At 39.5% G+C, this 16,587-nt stretch overlaps 1 protein-coding gene across 1 annotated transcript; it reads right to left on the bottom strand.

Annotated features, from left to right (window-relative positions):
* Positions 1–6,853: 6,853 nt before the first annotated feature.
* LOC133621625 (volume-regulated anion channel subunit LRRC8C) lies at positions 6,854–15,950 on the bottom strand. The gene is made up of 3 exons (XM_061983821.1): positions 15,833–15,950; positions 12,700–12,858; positions 6,854–10,536 (listed from the first exon to the last, which is right to left on the bottom strand). The coding sequence occupies exons 2-3, from the start codon at positions 12,838–12,840 to the stop codon at positions 8,275–8,277; spliced, it is 2,403 nt and encodes an 800-aa protein (XP_061839805.1). The 5' UTR covers positions 12,841–12,858; positions 15,833–15,950; the 3' UTR covers positions 6,854–8,274.
* Positions 15,951–16,587: the final 637 nt, after the last annotated feature.

Genomic DNA, 16,587 nt, shown 5'->3' with positions numbered 1-16,587 from the left:
ACTTCTAATCACACAGCATTCTTTTTCAATTCAGCCCCTCAAAATAGTAATAAATGTAGTAAATAAGATAATCTACCACAAATAGCATATCTTGACGTATATTAGATTAGTTTGGTGTAAGCTATCAAAATGGCATCTTTAAATGTTTCTTTATGTGCATCTCAGTGTGAAATATGAACTAATTAAAGCTGGCATGACAACATCTTGTAACAACTTTGATTTAAACAGCAGTTGGAGTTCTACTGGCGCCATCTGCTGGTGTTGCTCAGCAACATCCGCCACTTAAGGAGAAATAACACATTCTAGTTTTCATTTTGTGGGGGGGGGAAAAAGCCAAATTTTGTTTTGTGTTCCCATTGCTGTGACCTTTGACCTTCAAACGATGGTTAGAGATGACAAGGAGGTGTGGCCTACCAGACCACTAGTTAATGAGGACTTACTTGACCACTAGTTAATGAGGATTTACTACACCACAAGTTAGTGTGGACTTACTTGACCACTAGGTAATATGGACTTACTTGACCACTAGGTAATATGGACTTACTTAACCACTAGTTAGTGTGGACTTAATGGAGCACTCGGTAATGTGGACTTACTTGGCCACTAGTTAGTATGGACCTACTAGACCACTAGTTAGTATGGACCTACTAGACCACTAGTTAGTAAGGACTTACTTGACTAGTCAGTAGTATGAACTTACTAGAACACTAGTTAGTGTGGACTTACTTGAACACTAGGTAGTGCGTACTTACCAGACCACTAGTTAGTGTGGACTTACTTGACCACTATGTAGTGTAGATTTACAAGACCACGAGTTAGTGCGGACTTACCAGACCACTAGGTAGAGTGGACTTACCAGACCACTAGTTAGTGTGGACTTACTTGACCACTTGGTAATATGGACTTACTTGACCACTAGTTAGTGTGGACTTAACCACTAGTTAGTGTGGACTTACTAGACCCCTAGTTAATGTGGACTTACTTGATCACTAGGTAATATGGACTTACTAGACCACTAGTTAGTGTAGACTTAGTTGACCACTAGGTAGTGTGGACTTACCAGACCACTAGTTAGTGTGGACTTACTTGACCACTAGGTAATATGGACTTACTTGACCACTACTTAGTGTGGACTTACTAGACCCCTAGTTAGTGTGGACTTACTTGATCACTAGGTAATATGGACTTACTAGACCACTAGTTAGTGTGGACTTACTTGACCACTAGTTAGTGTGGACTTACTTGAGCACTCGGTAATGTGGACTTACTTGACCACTGGTTAGTATGGACCTACTAGACCACTAGTTAGTGAGGATTTACTTGACTAGTAGGTAGTATGAACTTACTAGAACACTAGTTAGTGTGGACTTACTTGACCACTAGGTAGAGTGGACTTACCAGACCACTAGGTAGAGTGGATTAACTAGACCACTAGGTAGTGTGGACTTACCAGACCACTAGTTAGTGTGGACTTAGTTGACCATTAGGTAGTGTTGTCTTACCAGACCACTAGTTAGTGTGGACTTACTTAACCACTAGGTAGAGTGGACTTACCAGACCACTAGGTAGAGTGGACTAACTAGACCACTAGGTAGTGTGGACTTACCAGACCACTAGTTAGTGTGGACTTAGTTGACCACTAGGTAGTGTGGACTTACCAGACCACTAGTTAGTGTGGACTTTGTTGACCACTAGGTAGTGTGGACTTACCAGACCACTAGTTAGTGTGGACTTAATTGACCACTAGGTAGTGTGGATGGACTCGACCACTAGATTGTGAGGACTTACTTGACCACAAGTTAGTGTGGACTTACTTGACCACTAGGTAGAGTGGACTTACCTAACCGCTATGTAGACATACTTGACCACTAGTAGGTAGTGTGGACCAACTTGACCACTAAGTAGAGAGGACGTACTTGAACATTAGGTAGTGTGGATTTGCTCAAGCACTAGGTAGAGTGTACTTGGTTGACCACTAGGTAGCGCTGCATGACTGAGGGAGGGTGTGTGTTGAAAGTGTGCATGATGTGAGAAGAAGAGCAAGATATGAGTCATGTGATGACATGTTTTGGTGTCTCCTTCATGTTTGTGTTGTTGAGACAGCTTGGAGAACAATGTAATATCTCCAAAGAATAGATTACACTCAATTAAGTGCAGATGGGAAAGGCTCCAGCCCCCCGACCCCAAAAGGGACAAGAGGTAGAAAATGGATAGATGTGTAGTTTATTGTTTTGCCTGGGTTTTGAGGTATATGAATACTTCAGTGATGGAAAGTATTTAGCATGTTGCAGTACTTCACACAAACAACACTGAAGTATTACAGCAAAGCAAACTTTTTCCAGCGATGCTTTAAAAAAATGAAGGCCACTATGACACATTAAAGATACAACAACACGATCATGTAGTGTAGATCAATCAATGTGTGCTAATATCTCAACACAACATGTTGTTGGCATATTAGTGTAATATCTAATTAACCCCCTTGATATATTTCATTTCTTCTTCACTAATATTAATATTTCGCCAACTAAAACCTATTCGAGGAAAACTTACCATACCTTGCCAGCAATGTGTTCACATGTTGCTCAAAGACATCAACTGCACCTGTGCCAAAGTCCACATTGTTTTATACGGCCCGCAAATGCCTGAATAAAATGTGTCAATAAATCTCTTCATCTTTCTTACTAAACATATTCTTTCAATTTTGACAGAAACATTGCTCGTACTGTACACAATAATACTCATACTGTACACAATAGTGCTCGTACTGTACACAATAATACTCATACTGTACACAATAGTACTCATTGTACACAATAGTGCGTGTACTGTACACAATAGTACTTGTACTATACACAATAGTGCTCGTACTGTACACAATAGTGCTCATATTGTACACAATAGTGCGTGTACTGTACACAATAGTACTTGTACTGTACACAATAGTGCTCGTACTGTACACAATAGTGCTCATGTTGTACACAATAGTGCTCGTGCTGTACACAATAGTACTTGTACTGTACACAGTGCTCATATTGCACACAATAGTGCTCATATTGTACACAATATTGCTCGTACTGTACACAATAGTGCTTGTATTGTACACAATAGTGCTTGTACTGTACACAATAGTGCTCATACTGTAAACAATAGTACTTGTACTGTACACCGTAGTGCTCAAATTGTACACAATAGTGCTCGTACTGTACACAATAGTACTTGTACTGTACACAGTAGTGCTCGTATTGTACACAATAGTGCTTGTACTGTACACAATAGTACTTGTGCTGTACACAGTAGTGCTCGTACTGTACACAATAGTGCTCGTACTGTACACAATAGTGATCGTACTGTACACAATAGTACTTGTACTGTACACAATAGTGCTCGTATTGAACACAATAGTGCTCGTACTGTACACAATAGTGCTCGTACTGTACACAATTGTACTTGTACTGTACACAGTACTGCTCGTATTGTACACAATAGTAGTCGTACTGTAAACAATAGTGCTCATATTGTACACAATATTGCTCGTACGGTACACAATAGTGCTTGTATTGTACACAATAATGCTCGTACTGTACACAATAGTGTTCGTAGTGTACACAATAGTGCTCGTATTGAACACAATAGTGCTCGTACTGTACACAATAGTACTTGTACTGTACACAATAGTGCTCATATTGTACACAATAGTGCTCGTACTGTACACAATAGTGCTCGTACTGTACACAATAGTACTTGTACTGTACACAATAGTGCTCATATTGTACACAATAGTGCTCGTACTGTACACAATAGTGCTCGTACTGTACACAATAATACTCATATTGTACACAATAGTGCTCATACTGTACACAATAATGCTCGTACTGTACACAATAGTGCTCATATTGTACACAATAGTGCTCGTACTGTACACAATAGTACTTGTACTGTACACAATAGTGCTCATATTGCACACAATAGTGCTCGTACTGTACACAATAGTGCTCGTACTGTACACCATAGTACTTGTACTGTACACAATAGTGCTCGTACTGTACACAATAGTGCTCATATGGTACACAATAGTGCTCGTACTGTACACAATAGTACTTGTACTGTACCCAATAGTACTTGTACTGTAAACACTAGTGCTCGTACTGTACACATTAGTACTCATATTGTACACAATAGTGCTCGTACTGTACACACTAGTGCTCGTACTGTACACATTAGTACTCATATTGTGCACAATAGTGCTCGTACTGTACACAATAGTACTTGTACTGTACACAGTAGTGCTCGTATTGTACACAATAGTTATTGTACTGTACACAATAGTGCTCATATTGTACACAATAGTGCTCATACTGTACACAATAGTGCTCATATTAAACACAATAGTGCTCGTACTGTACACATTAGTACTCATATTGTACACAATAATGCTCGTACTGTACACAGTAGTGCTCGTACTGTACACAGTAGTGCTCGTACTGTACACAATAGTGCTCGTATTGTACACAATAGTGCAAGTATTGTACACAATAGTGCTCGTACTGTACACAATAGTACTTGCACTGTACACAATAGTGCTCGTACTGTACACAATAGTACACTTACTGTATACAATAGTGCTCATACTGTACACAATAGTACACTTAATGTACACAATTGTACACTTACTGTACACAATAGTGCTCGTACTGTACACAATAATACTCGTACTGTACACCATAGTGCTCGTACTGTACACAATAGTGCTTGTACTGTACACAATAGTACTTGCACTGTACACCATAGTGCTCGTACTGTACACAATAGTGCTCGTACTGTACACAATAGTACTTGCACTGTACACAATAGTGCTCGTACTGTACACAATAGTACACTTACTGTATAAAATAGTGCTCGTACTGTACACAATAGTACACTTAATGTACACAATTGTACACTTACTGTACACAATAGTGCTCGTACTGTACACAATAATACTCGTACTGTACACCATAGTGCTGGTACTGTACACAATAGTGCTTGTACTGTACACAATAGTGCTCGTACTGTACACAATAGTGCTTGTACTGTACACAATAGTACTCGTACTGTACACAATAGCATGTCTTTTAAACTGGAGAACTAGCTGACCATGCAAAAAACAATATGTTAACACAGGGGTCTCCAAACAGCATCTCACAACATATTGTTGAATACAAATAAAAAAATCAGTTAAAAAAAAAGAGCGAAAATTAGTGACATAATGAGAAAAAAGTTAACCATTTAATACTAATAATTTAGGCCACCAAGGATCACATACTAAAAATTCAAAGTATGTGGGGGCCATGTGGATTTTTTTTATTTTGTAGAAATATAAAAATAAAAAATATACAAAGAAATATGCAGTATTTAAAGACAAAACTTAGGGTCAGCTTTGGGTTGTAAGTGACAATGTACAGTATTATTAGTTCATAGTATCAAAACTTCTGCTTTTTTTCATTACATTACGTCATTTTGCTATTTTCTTTTCCATTTTTATTTTTTTTACCTCTGTAATATTTACCAATAGTACACTTTGTCACACAAAGCTGCCACTAAGTTGTGTCTTTAAATAAATGTAATTTCAGTGCTTAGCTTTTTTTTTTAATACAACATAAAAATATCAAAATGAGCCACACATACTTTGACTTTTTAGTATGTGGCCCGTTTTAACATATATTCCAAACATATTTTTTTTTTTATAGAAGAAACTGCTTCTCCCCATGATTTATGATAAGCAAGTACAATATCCATCAATTTGTATGTCAAACACATCTAATAATCACATCCATAGAGAACTGTAATGACATAATGAGGCGATACATTCTAGTTCATATACAGTATATTCACTGTAACAAGCGAGGGCAGCCATAACTGCGTTGTGGCCCTCAATGAAAACAACTTTGACACCCCTGATATGTAGTAAGCACAGGTTGTCGGCCCTTTTGGTTTTCAGGTCCCATTTTTCTTCTTAGTTTTTTTGTGTGTGTAATGTTTTAATCTGTATTGTGTTTATTTTACCTTTAGAATGTGTTGAGACAATAAAAATAAGTTGTGGGCCCCAAATGGCCCCCAGGCCACACTTGGGACACCTCTGTATTACAACAAGGTGTACCGTATTTTTCGGACTATCAGTCGCAGTTTTTTTCATAGTTTGGCCGGGGGTGCGACTTATACTCAGGAGCGACTTATGTGTGAAATTATTAACACATTACCGTAAAATATCAAATAATATTATTTAGCTCATTCAAGTAAGAGACTAGACGTATAAGATTTCATGGGATTTAGCGATTAAGAGTGACAGATTGTTTGGTAAACGTATAGCATGTTCTATATGTTATAGTTATTTGAATGACTCTTACCATAATATGTTACGTTAACATACCAGGCACGTTCTCAGTTGGTTATTTATGCCTCATATAACGTACACTTATTCAGCCTGTTGTTCACTATTCTTTATTTATTTTAAATTGCCTTTCAAATGTCTATTCTTGGTGTTGGCTTTTATCAAATAAATTTCCCCCAAAAACGCGATTTATACTCCAGTGCGACTTATATATGTTTTTTCTCTTCTTTATTAGGCATTTTCGGCCGGTGCGACTTATACTTCGGAGCGACTTATAGTCCGAAAAATACGGTACATGTTATTGACTACTTTTCACCTCATGCCTGGTCCTGAACTAAAACCTTAGACCCAACAGTGAATCCTAATCCAGCCATGAAGCCAGAATTTAATCCTTGAACCACAACCCGACGCCAAAACCCGACCATCAAGTACCCCTGTACTCAGCAGTCCTAACCAGACTCAACCATGAATGATGGACAGGACAACCATGCTACGATTTATTTAATTTGCGTTCTTGCATCTGCAAAGATGTTGCTTCATAAAACAAACGGCAGGTTTCGCACTTGAACAGCATTGTAACACGCAGAAGAAGAACCTCCCCTAACGAGGCAACGTTTCAAATCAGTCTCTTCTTCCACCTCTGCGTGGTACGGTCAAAGTCACGAAGAAAAGAAACATGTCTGAGAATTTAACATCAGACGTCTCGGGCTTTTTATTTGTGCACAGACGAAGAAAGGGGCGTGTTTAGGGCATTAGTGCAGGTGTGTTTCTGCACGGCCATGTTGAGGTATGTCTGGCAACTGGTGTGTTGCAACAGCGTTCATGCAGGTCAGAACACGACTCGGCTGACAACCGCAGTCTCTCTCTGAGACCACAACATGCTCTGAAAGAGCAGGAAGCGATAAGCTGCCAACTTTTGCTAAATGTGCCTTTTCAAAATAAGAGTAAGATACGTAAGGACAATTACCTCTTTGTTTGAGTGAACGCAGCTGAGGTAGTAAAAGAGCTAACAAGCAGTCAGTAAGAAAAGTGTTCATGGGTGTGCCAATTCAGTCTTCTCTCAGTGGGACTGAGCATGTCCACTAAGGACATCTTTTACTCTGGGATACACAAAAAAGCAAAAACTACTATCTACTACTCATTTAATGCCTTTGGTTTTTGCCCTCAAACTCATCCTGTGTCCAGGGAATTATTCCGAGTATGTGTACATTAACAAAAACCACAAAAATATGTTATGAGAAAATGAAAATATTGACCTGATTACTGGTACTACCCTTAATATCGACAACGCCAATTTATGGATTGTATATATTATCATCTGTAGTCTTGTATCGATCTACATGTTGATATCCACTTACATTGATGTGGTTCTATCTACACTTCTTAAACTTTATTAAGCACTTATTTGTTTTGTTGTTTCAAGCTAGGTTAGCTTAACTATTAGCAAGCCTGCTCCTGGTATTCACTCAGTGTGTAACATGTTTGGCATGTTTACTGAGTTACGAAGCAATGCAGTTTACTTGCCATAAAGGAAGGGATTACTATTCACTCCGGGGAGTGGCTCCACAATGTTTATAAAAAAACCCCAACAGAATTAGTTGCTAGCCGCTTGCCAGCCAGAGAGGGTCTGAGGGTTTGTGATCCACATTAAAAGACATTAATGGGCAATGGCCGATCACAAACTTTTCCCAAAATTCGTCTGATACCAATCGGTGGCTAATCAATTGGCACATCCCTAGTCCATTCGCTTCCTTTATACATTTCTACTACATTCCAGTTTGTGCATTATTTCCTATGGACAAAAAAGTTTGTAATGAATTGAGTTCCACTTTGCAAACTGTAGTTGTAAACAGACCAAAAATCTGGTCTAGACAAATCAATGAAGCTTTTTAAGAGGGGCCAAGTCAGATACTACTCAGACTTCTGTGCATCTCTAAAGGCAACACCTGCAGCAGGTTGTCCTCTGCTACAATCCCATTAGAAGTCAACAAGGGGCAGTTTGCTATCTCCACAGGCAGAGCATCCAGGCGGTTTCCTTTAATCTCCAGTCGGACCAGTTGGAGCAGATTTGCGATCTTGGAGCTCAGGAAGAGCAGGGAGTTGTTCCCAAGAGCCAGAGTGTTTAGTCTTTTACAAGAGTACAGCTCCTCAGGTAGCATCTCTATCGAGTTGAAAGCAGCAGAGAAGAACTGCAGGCCCTGCAGGATGCCCACCTCAGCCGGGATGGAGGTGATCTGGTTGTGGGAGACATCCAGGTGCCTGAGCTTGGTGCAGTAGAACAACCGGCTGGGGATCCTTTTGAGTTTATTCCAACTGATGTCCAGAGTCTCCAAGGTGTTTAGCTTACTGATGTGATCTGGAATGTAGGTGATCTTGTTGTGCCACAACCTCAGCGTCACCAGTCGATGGCAGTGCTGCAGACTCAGAATCTCCTCTACTGTGGTCAGCTTGTTTTCTTTGAGGTCCAACTCCTGCAGATTGCTCAAGCTAAAGACGGCGCTTGGAATGCGCTCCAGCTCGCAGCCCACCAACTCCAGGGACACCAAGTTGGTGAGTTTCTTCAGGCTGCTGAAGGCTTGGAGCTTGTTCCCTTCATTGTAGATGCTCAAATGCTGCAGGTTCAGGGCGACATCATAGATGCTGGCTGGGATTTTTGTAAGATTGGAGTTCATGGTAAGTACCCTCAGGGCCGTAAGATTTCGAAGGGAGTCCAGGGTGGCTAATGGGCCATTCAGATGCAACTCCTCAAGTCTTTGCAGGTGGTACATCCACTCAGGTACCTCATCCAAACCTTCAAACCATAGTCGTAGGACCTTCAGTTGATCTTTGAAATGTTTCAAGGCGGGCAGCTGGAGCTTCGCCTGGCAGTAAACCAGCGACAAATCCCGAAGTTTCTCTAGCTTAGCCACACTGGGCGAGATCATAATGCTTTTAACTTGCTCCAATTTGAGAGACTGCATTTCCATCAGCTCGTAGACTGTGTCGGGAAGTCCCGGCAACATTAACAGGTGGAGCTCCAGATGGTCATTGGCGTTTTTAGCGAGACGGGCTCGCAGCTTTTTAGTGGTCCATTCATGGTTGAGGTTGAGCTGATGGAGGCGACTCTCACTGACCTCAGACAGAAAGAAAGCAAATCTTTTGGCGTATAGGTCATCGTATTGGTCCACCAGGTGAAGAAGAAAGGCAAAGTCATTCTTTACATCCGGTATGTCGTTGATGCCCGTCTCTAGCCTGACATGCTCGAAGGAATACACCCTCAGGGGGCGGTGGAACTGCCAGTAGAGCGTATAGATGCACAAGATGCCATAGACGCCCACAAAGCAGATGTAGCAATAGGCCAGTTTCGAGAAAAGATGAGCTTTGTTGTGGTTACAACAATAAATGTCAAAACCTGTCAGCTCAGGGGGAACCAAGCAGCGAACCACAATCTCAATGTTTGGAGACAGTGCTGCTGTGTAGATGATGATCAAAAGGAACTTGAAGACCTTGAGGGATGTTTGCAGCACATACATAATGTACAAGATGTCTGCCTCCTCCACATGAGTTCTAAGCTTTTTCACCTTCTCAAACAGAGCTTTGGCCTGCTCTCCTTCCTTCTTATCCAGCACCGACGGAGCAGATTGAGAATCCAGACTTTTTTTTTCTGGATTAGATTTGGAAGAGCCAACTGGAGGAAGCAAGGTGGTCTCCTCCTCATCCGTCCGTTTCTCAGATGGATCTTTGGACATGGTCGTCCTCCTCAAAATGACCAGTTTCTCCTCGCCTCGTTCCTCGCAAACTTCGCTCAAGGCCCTCGTGGTCCAGGGGGAGTCGAAGCACTTACCCAGGATGGTGACAAAGAGGTCAAGTTTAGAGGAAGTCCCGGGAAACTTGAACCAAAAGCTGCTCGCTACCATGAACATCATTGTGTGGATCACCACCAGGTACGGAAAGAATTTTGCATACCAGTGCACAAACCTCTCGTAGCAATAGTGGTTGATGAAGACGTACTGGTGGATGTCCAGGTTGTTCTTGCGGCCAATCACCTCCCGTATGACAGGATTGGTAGGTTTTAAACTCATCCACGTCTCATTGTCGGCGTAGTTCAGGATGTAGCTGCAGTCGATGGCACTGGGTGTTGGACTAGTGAAGGGACTTGGCAGGCAGGCGATCTTATCTTGGGTGAGCTAAGGAGAAAAGAACGAAGGAATATTGGGTGAAGAAGGAGAACCGACCTGTCATGGCCACCAAGTTGTGAAGAATCTTATATTCGGGTCAATACGCTCATTCATATAAAACTAGAAATGTCCGGATCCAGAATACGGGATTGGATTGGGGGTCGATATCTGCCTTTGTTACCTGATTGGATGGCGATCTTTACCACAGCGGTGTCCCTGTGTTCACATGGTTAAAGATTGTACTCACTTGAAAGATTCCTTCAAAATGGATGGCTGTTCAGGGATACACAATAACATTTCCGTATCACACATGCAGGAGTTGCATGAATACCACAAGGGGGTCGAGCCACAACACCAGCTGGAATTTGAGAGTTTCCGCAACGTGCGGAGCCGCTTCTAAGATACTAATCCTCACCACTATGGATGGGAATTGATAGAATTTTTCCAGTTCCAATTCCTTAACAATTCTCTTATCGGAAAAAAAAAAGTGTATTAGCATCAATTTTGCTTAGTTTAGAGGTAACAGGACCTTACAATGCCTACAGTGAGGTCTTAACAGGCACATACATAGCATAGGAAAAAAAAAATTAAAAAAAAATATATATATAAGAAATTATTCTTTTGTAGAACTTAACAAAATAAATCATGTGGAAATTACACAAGAAAGTAACATTTTGTAACAAGTGATATGAACTTATTACATGCAAAGTGAGATATCTCAGGCCTTTTACTTGTAATCATTTTGGTGATTATGGCGTACAGTTTATGAAAAGCTTGAAATAAAAATCTCAGAAAATGTGAGGTTTCAAAAACTGTAAGCTATGATGATCAACATTTTAACAAATAAAGGGTTGACATATGTCGCTTTCCATGCAATGAGTTATTATCACATATTTGTTTCACAATTTAAGTTAGTTGCTGACATTTCTGATCGTTTGTGAGTGCACCAAAGGGACTTCTGTTTGTGCGCGTGTTGGCAGAGCAGCATGTCGTTTGGCTTGTTTATAATATAAAGTTTATCCGTTACCACCTCCTCCTGTTTGTTTCATATACAGTAGTGTATAAACATTAACTCAAATATGGACCTATGTTTCGCCTGGAAGCCATTATTCATATTTACGTTGTTTCTTATGGAGGAATGTTCTTCACTATACGAATAATAAACATTTAAAAAAGTCAACTCCACTTTCAATGTCATCGGCAAACGAGCAGCTGGCGAGACGAGAAAAAGGAGCAGACATAGGGGAAGAAGGGAGGGCAGGGCGTGTGTGTTTGTGTGTGTGTTCTTGGAAGAGATTCCGCTGAACAAGAGGTAATGCCTGTTGTGATATAAGTCCGTGTCGGCATCTTTTCCCAGAAAAGTCCCGTCTCATCACAATGAAAAACTTGCTGTGGTACGAAGCCTGCTTTGTCAATCAGACATCGATCGCACAACAAAGGCATATTTGGCTCAATATAATAGTTTAAAAAGTTTGCAAAAAGAGGGGGTTTGTAAATCGCTGTTCAACTGCATATTTTTTGAGCAAGTTTCAAACAGCCCTCTAGTTACTTTCCGATCAAAAAATCTGGAAGATTAAGATTTACATTTACACACAGTCAGTCCCATTATAATGTGTTAAACAGGTAACGCCAAATTTATTTGTGTCGGTCCAAAAGTATTTGTTGCGATCCACGCCTCTTTCCACCACAACGCACGGTGTAATCAGACATGGATACATGGCTCCTACGAGTGCATCAAACCTAAAATGTATGAAAATTAAAAAAGCGTAAATATGGAAATGCATTGAATTGTGTCGGCAGAAGTTTAACTTCCTAACTTTTTAGACACTTGACTCAAAGGTTTCCAGTAAACCCTCCCTGAACTGTGTGTGTGTGTGTGCGGTTGTGTGTCACTAAAGCTTCATCACAATTATGTATAAAAAGGGAAGAACAACACGTCTGTTTCGGTCACTAACAGGAGAACAGTGTTCCTGCCTGACATATGACTGTATGATCGATGATGACATTAATACCATGACTTTCCCTCTGTGATATTTTAATGGCGTCTGGGAGCTTATCAAAGTATGCACTGATTATATCATAAGACAGTTTGAAAGACTGACTGGTCTTATGTCTTAAAAAAAAAGGTAGAAAGAGTGCAATGGATAATATTCATTAATGATGTGTCCATACCTGCAAGGTGCACCCAAAGACGCCAATCATGAGCATGGCGACGCACAGGTACTCGGAGAAAACATCCCACCACGGTTTGAGCACCCGGTACTTGGAGTTCTGCTCGATGCCGATGTTCCGGAATTCTCCCACTGGGATCATCCTGGCTGCTGGTCCACGCTGTAAGAGTAAATGTGAGTAAGACAAGGCGGTGTAACATCATGTTAGGTCGCAAATATAGATTTTGTTAGGCGATATGGCGATAATATATAACATAGTATATTACTTGGTACATAAATGATAATAGAACCATTTCAAAATGGGTTACAAAGGCTCCTAGTGTAGCTGCTGACATGTGCAGTAACATATTGCATCATTTCCTATTATTAAGTGAAGGGAATTACATTTACAGTATATACTCAAAGTGCTTTACATATTGTAACCCATTATGTACATCTTTAAGTTACATTCAAACCAGTGTAGGTGGCACTGGGAGCAGGTGGGTAAAGTGTCTTGCCCAAGGACACAACGGCAGTGACTATGATGGCGGAAGAGGGGATCGAACCTGGAACCCTCAAGTTGCTTGCACGGCAGCTCTACCAACCGGGCCTACTTGCTAATTTACTGTTAATATCTGGTTACTTTCTGTTGTAACATGTTCTATCTACACTTCTGTTAAAATGTAATAAGCACTTATTCTTCTGTTGTTTGGATACTTTCCATTAGTTTTGGGCGATACTAATCCAATACCAAGTAGTTACAGTTGGCCATACCAATGCTGATACTTAAAATTTTCAAGATCATTGAATGATACATTTTTTAATCACAATTATAATGAGAGAAAAAAGAGGATGGTGGTGTGACAATTTCAATTAAATATTTAAATTATTTCCTTATTCCCTATCATCACATACTATATTTTGAACAAAACAACTAAATATTAGCAAAAACTACTACTGGCTCTGATTGACATCCTTTGGTTTTTGCCCTCAGAGGCCTCCTGTGTCCAAGGACTTATTTCCTGAGTTTATAATCAATAACAAAATTATAAATAAAAAACAATTTTGTGATAGTAAAAAATATTGATCGATTCACTGTAGTATCGCCCATATACTGATAATATATTTGGTATCATTATTGTCGATATATGTGACAATCAGCCCGCCCCTGTTTACATTCATTAGCGGTTAGCTGGTTTCTTGTATCTTTCTATGGTGTGTAGTGTAGCAAAGTGATTCTCAAACTGTGGTACGTGTACCACTAGTGGTATGCCAAACAATCACTTGATTAAAGTAGAGTATTTTATTTTCCTACATTCAAACACAGTGTTACTGTTCAAACTGTGTGTACTATTACCACAGCCAAAACATGTTTAATGACTACTTATCGCTACTGTATTTTAATGTTGGTCGTCATGGCGGTACTTGGAGAGCAACATGTTTTTGTAAGGTGGCACTTGGTGTAGCATGTTTAGCTATTCCTTGTCCTCCACTGATAATACTACTTGTAAGAAGCTTTACTTCACTTGCTGCCATGGAGACAATCATTAGTGACCTCGAAAGATGAGCTCTGTGGCGGACCGTTAGCCGCTAGCTGCCTACAGAGGATGCTAAATCGTGTTAAAGACGCGGTTGTTTGTGGGACCAAGGTAGAATGTGTCATCAACATGCATTATCATAATATACTAATAGTATTAAAAGCTCTATCGTCCGCCAAATTGATATCATTTAGATGAAGTGTCCTTGAATGCACCAAATATGTCTTGATCGGATGTCAAATGTCCCTCAAGTAATTTAAAATGTGGCTTTGGTTTTCGAGCACAAGGGTTTTCAAGGCCAAGGACCCCAAATTGATGGGAGAGATGTAGCGCGGACCCCCTACTTATACATCCTGTACAATGTTGTGATTGAGTTTTAAATTAAACTTGTCCGAAAAGGTATATTTAACTTCTTTAAATGCACAAACCATCAAAAAGGAGTGTAGTTAAATTAATAAATTGTATTACTTAAAATAATATTTTATTATCCAATATATTATCTATTAATATTTATGTTTAATATATGTGTACTACTATGGCTGTTATGAAGAATGAATGTGTTAAATGTTACTCGAAATATTGCTTTAATGGCAATATATGTTTTTATGATGGTGACAAGTGGGAGTACAAATGCTTCGTTCTACTTCTTTTTCGGACATGTTGAATGACTTATCTGTCAAACTGAAATGTACTCTTGTAAGTAAACTAATAAACCCTGGAACAGACTATTATTTCCTCGGGGGAAAAAAACTCTACAGAAATATGAACACATTGGAGGTTCTTGAATCTGGCTGCTCAATATGGTTACAGCAAAAATAACAGTAAAAAAAATAGTGGCAATTTTAGCGTTGTTATGAAAAGACTCATCTCCTACAGTGCTTAACTTATTTTTACACTTGTATGCTATGTAAAGAAGCTAAATTTACTGCCTGTCTAGATAATAAATAACATCTAAATAATGTGGACAAAAAACAGATTTTTTTTTATCAACATTATTTCTCATAGGAAAAACAGATTAGAATTTACAAGTTTGCTGTAATGTATTTTCTAACTTGCAACCCAAACTAACCTTTATAAACTACAAATGTGTTGTTTTAATTCAACATTGAATGTGGTGTGAATTGCACATGTGTTTGGTTACACACGAACACACACAACCACCCACTGAGAGTGTGTGAGTGTGTTGCAGTATCAGGTGTGTTACAAGTGGGTGTATCCCAAGTGGAGCAACAAGTTTGGCAACAATGTCGGCCACCGACTCAGTTCCACTCTCTTTATACACATTCTTCACTTTAAAACCACACAACTTGTGTTATTCCTTAAGTATTGACTTAAAAATGTGTGTTCCTTTGTGGAACAACACTAATAAAGGCGTTTCTGATAAATCGACATTGCGACCAGGAGTCAAATTAAAAAGTGTTGAGTCATCATCACAGGTGTCCGACTATACTAAGAAAAAAAAAATAATAATAATAATTGTGTGTTACATTTCCTTGACGTCTTTTAACTTGGAAGCTTCTAGGTTTAAGCACCAGGCGTTGTAACTATCACCTTTTTAAATAAGAATACTAATAAATATGAATAAAAACAAGCTGTATCCATGAATATTTCACTTACCTGCTGCCGGCCGTGTCAGGTAGGTCTTGAGAGTCTGTTTTCATGCTTCAAAAAGAACAGCGCACCGGTGTCAAGCACGGTCAACAAAAAGCAGTGCACATCCGGAAAGAAACTTCAGAATAAAGCCATTGGGGAGAACAAATAGTCGAAAACTGCACATCCGGCAATAAACTTTAAAATGCTCAGGAAGCAACTAGACTAGAGAATGTTTGTCCATTTTTCAAACTGTAACGTTCAAATACTTGCATTGCTGTGGAATATTCCGAGGCGGTTCAGGTGAGGACCAGGCTCTCTTTAGCTCCCTCTAGTGTTAATTGTAAGCCAGTAATTCTATAACCCAAAAAGACATTTCATTAGGCACACCGACACCTTGGAACAACGCTGAATAAATTGAAAACATAATAAATGCAAGTAAAAATGTTAAATACCTCCCAAATGAATAAAGGCTGCAAATTGCATTGCAACGCAGCCCATCTTAATATTGTGTTATATTTATTATTGTTTAGGCTATGCCACATAATGCAGACATATTGCTATCTTTGCTCAATGGCTACATTAGACTTGCTAGCATGCTTGCTGTTAGCGATTATTTTCATTTGGTTTATAGTCACGGAAAAACAAATTAAATAACAATTAGGACTGTATGTACAGTACATAATAGTACTATCTTGCTAGATTCTAGCATTAGCTGTTCTACATATCACATTTAAACACTTTAGCTATTCTCATGTTATGACACATGGGTTGCTGGAATG

Source organism: Nerophis lumbriciformis, linkage group LG25 (assembly GCF_033978685.3).
Source record: "Nerophis lumbriciformis linkage group LG25, RoL_Nlum_v2.1, whole genome shotgun sequence".
Taxonomy (NCBI): Eukaryota; Metazoa; Chordata; class Actinopteri; order Syngnathiformes; family Syngnathidae; genus Nerophis; species Nerophis lumbriciformis.
This window is presented reverse-complemented; position numbering and strand designations above follow the sequence as displayed.

Excerpts from the sequence above, each read along its gene's own strand:
- LOC133621625 (XM_061983821.1), bottom strand. The coding sequence starts at position 12,840 with ATGATCCCAGTGGGAGAATTCCGGAACATCGGCATCGAGCAGAACTCC. Across the intron at positions 10,537-12,699 it reads TCTTTGGGTGCACCTTGCAG|CTCACCCAAGATAAGATCGC; the intron begins GTATGGACACAT and ends TTTTCTCCTTAG.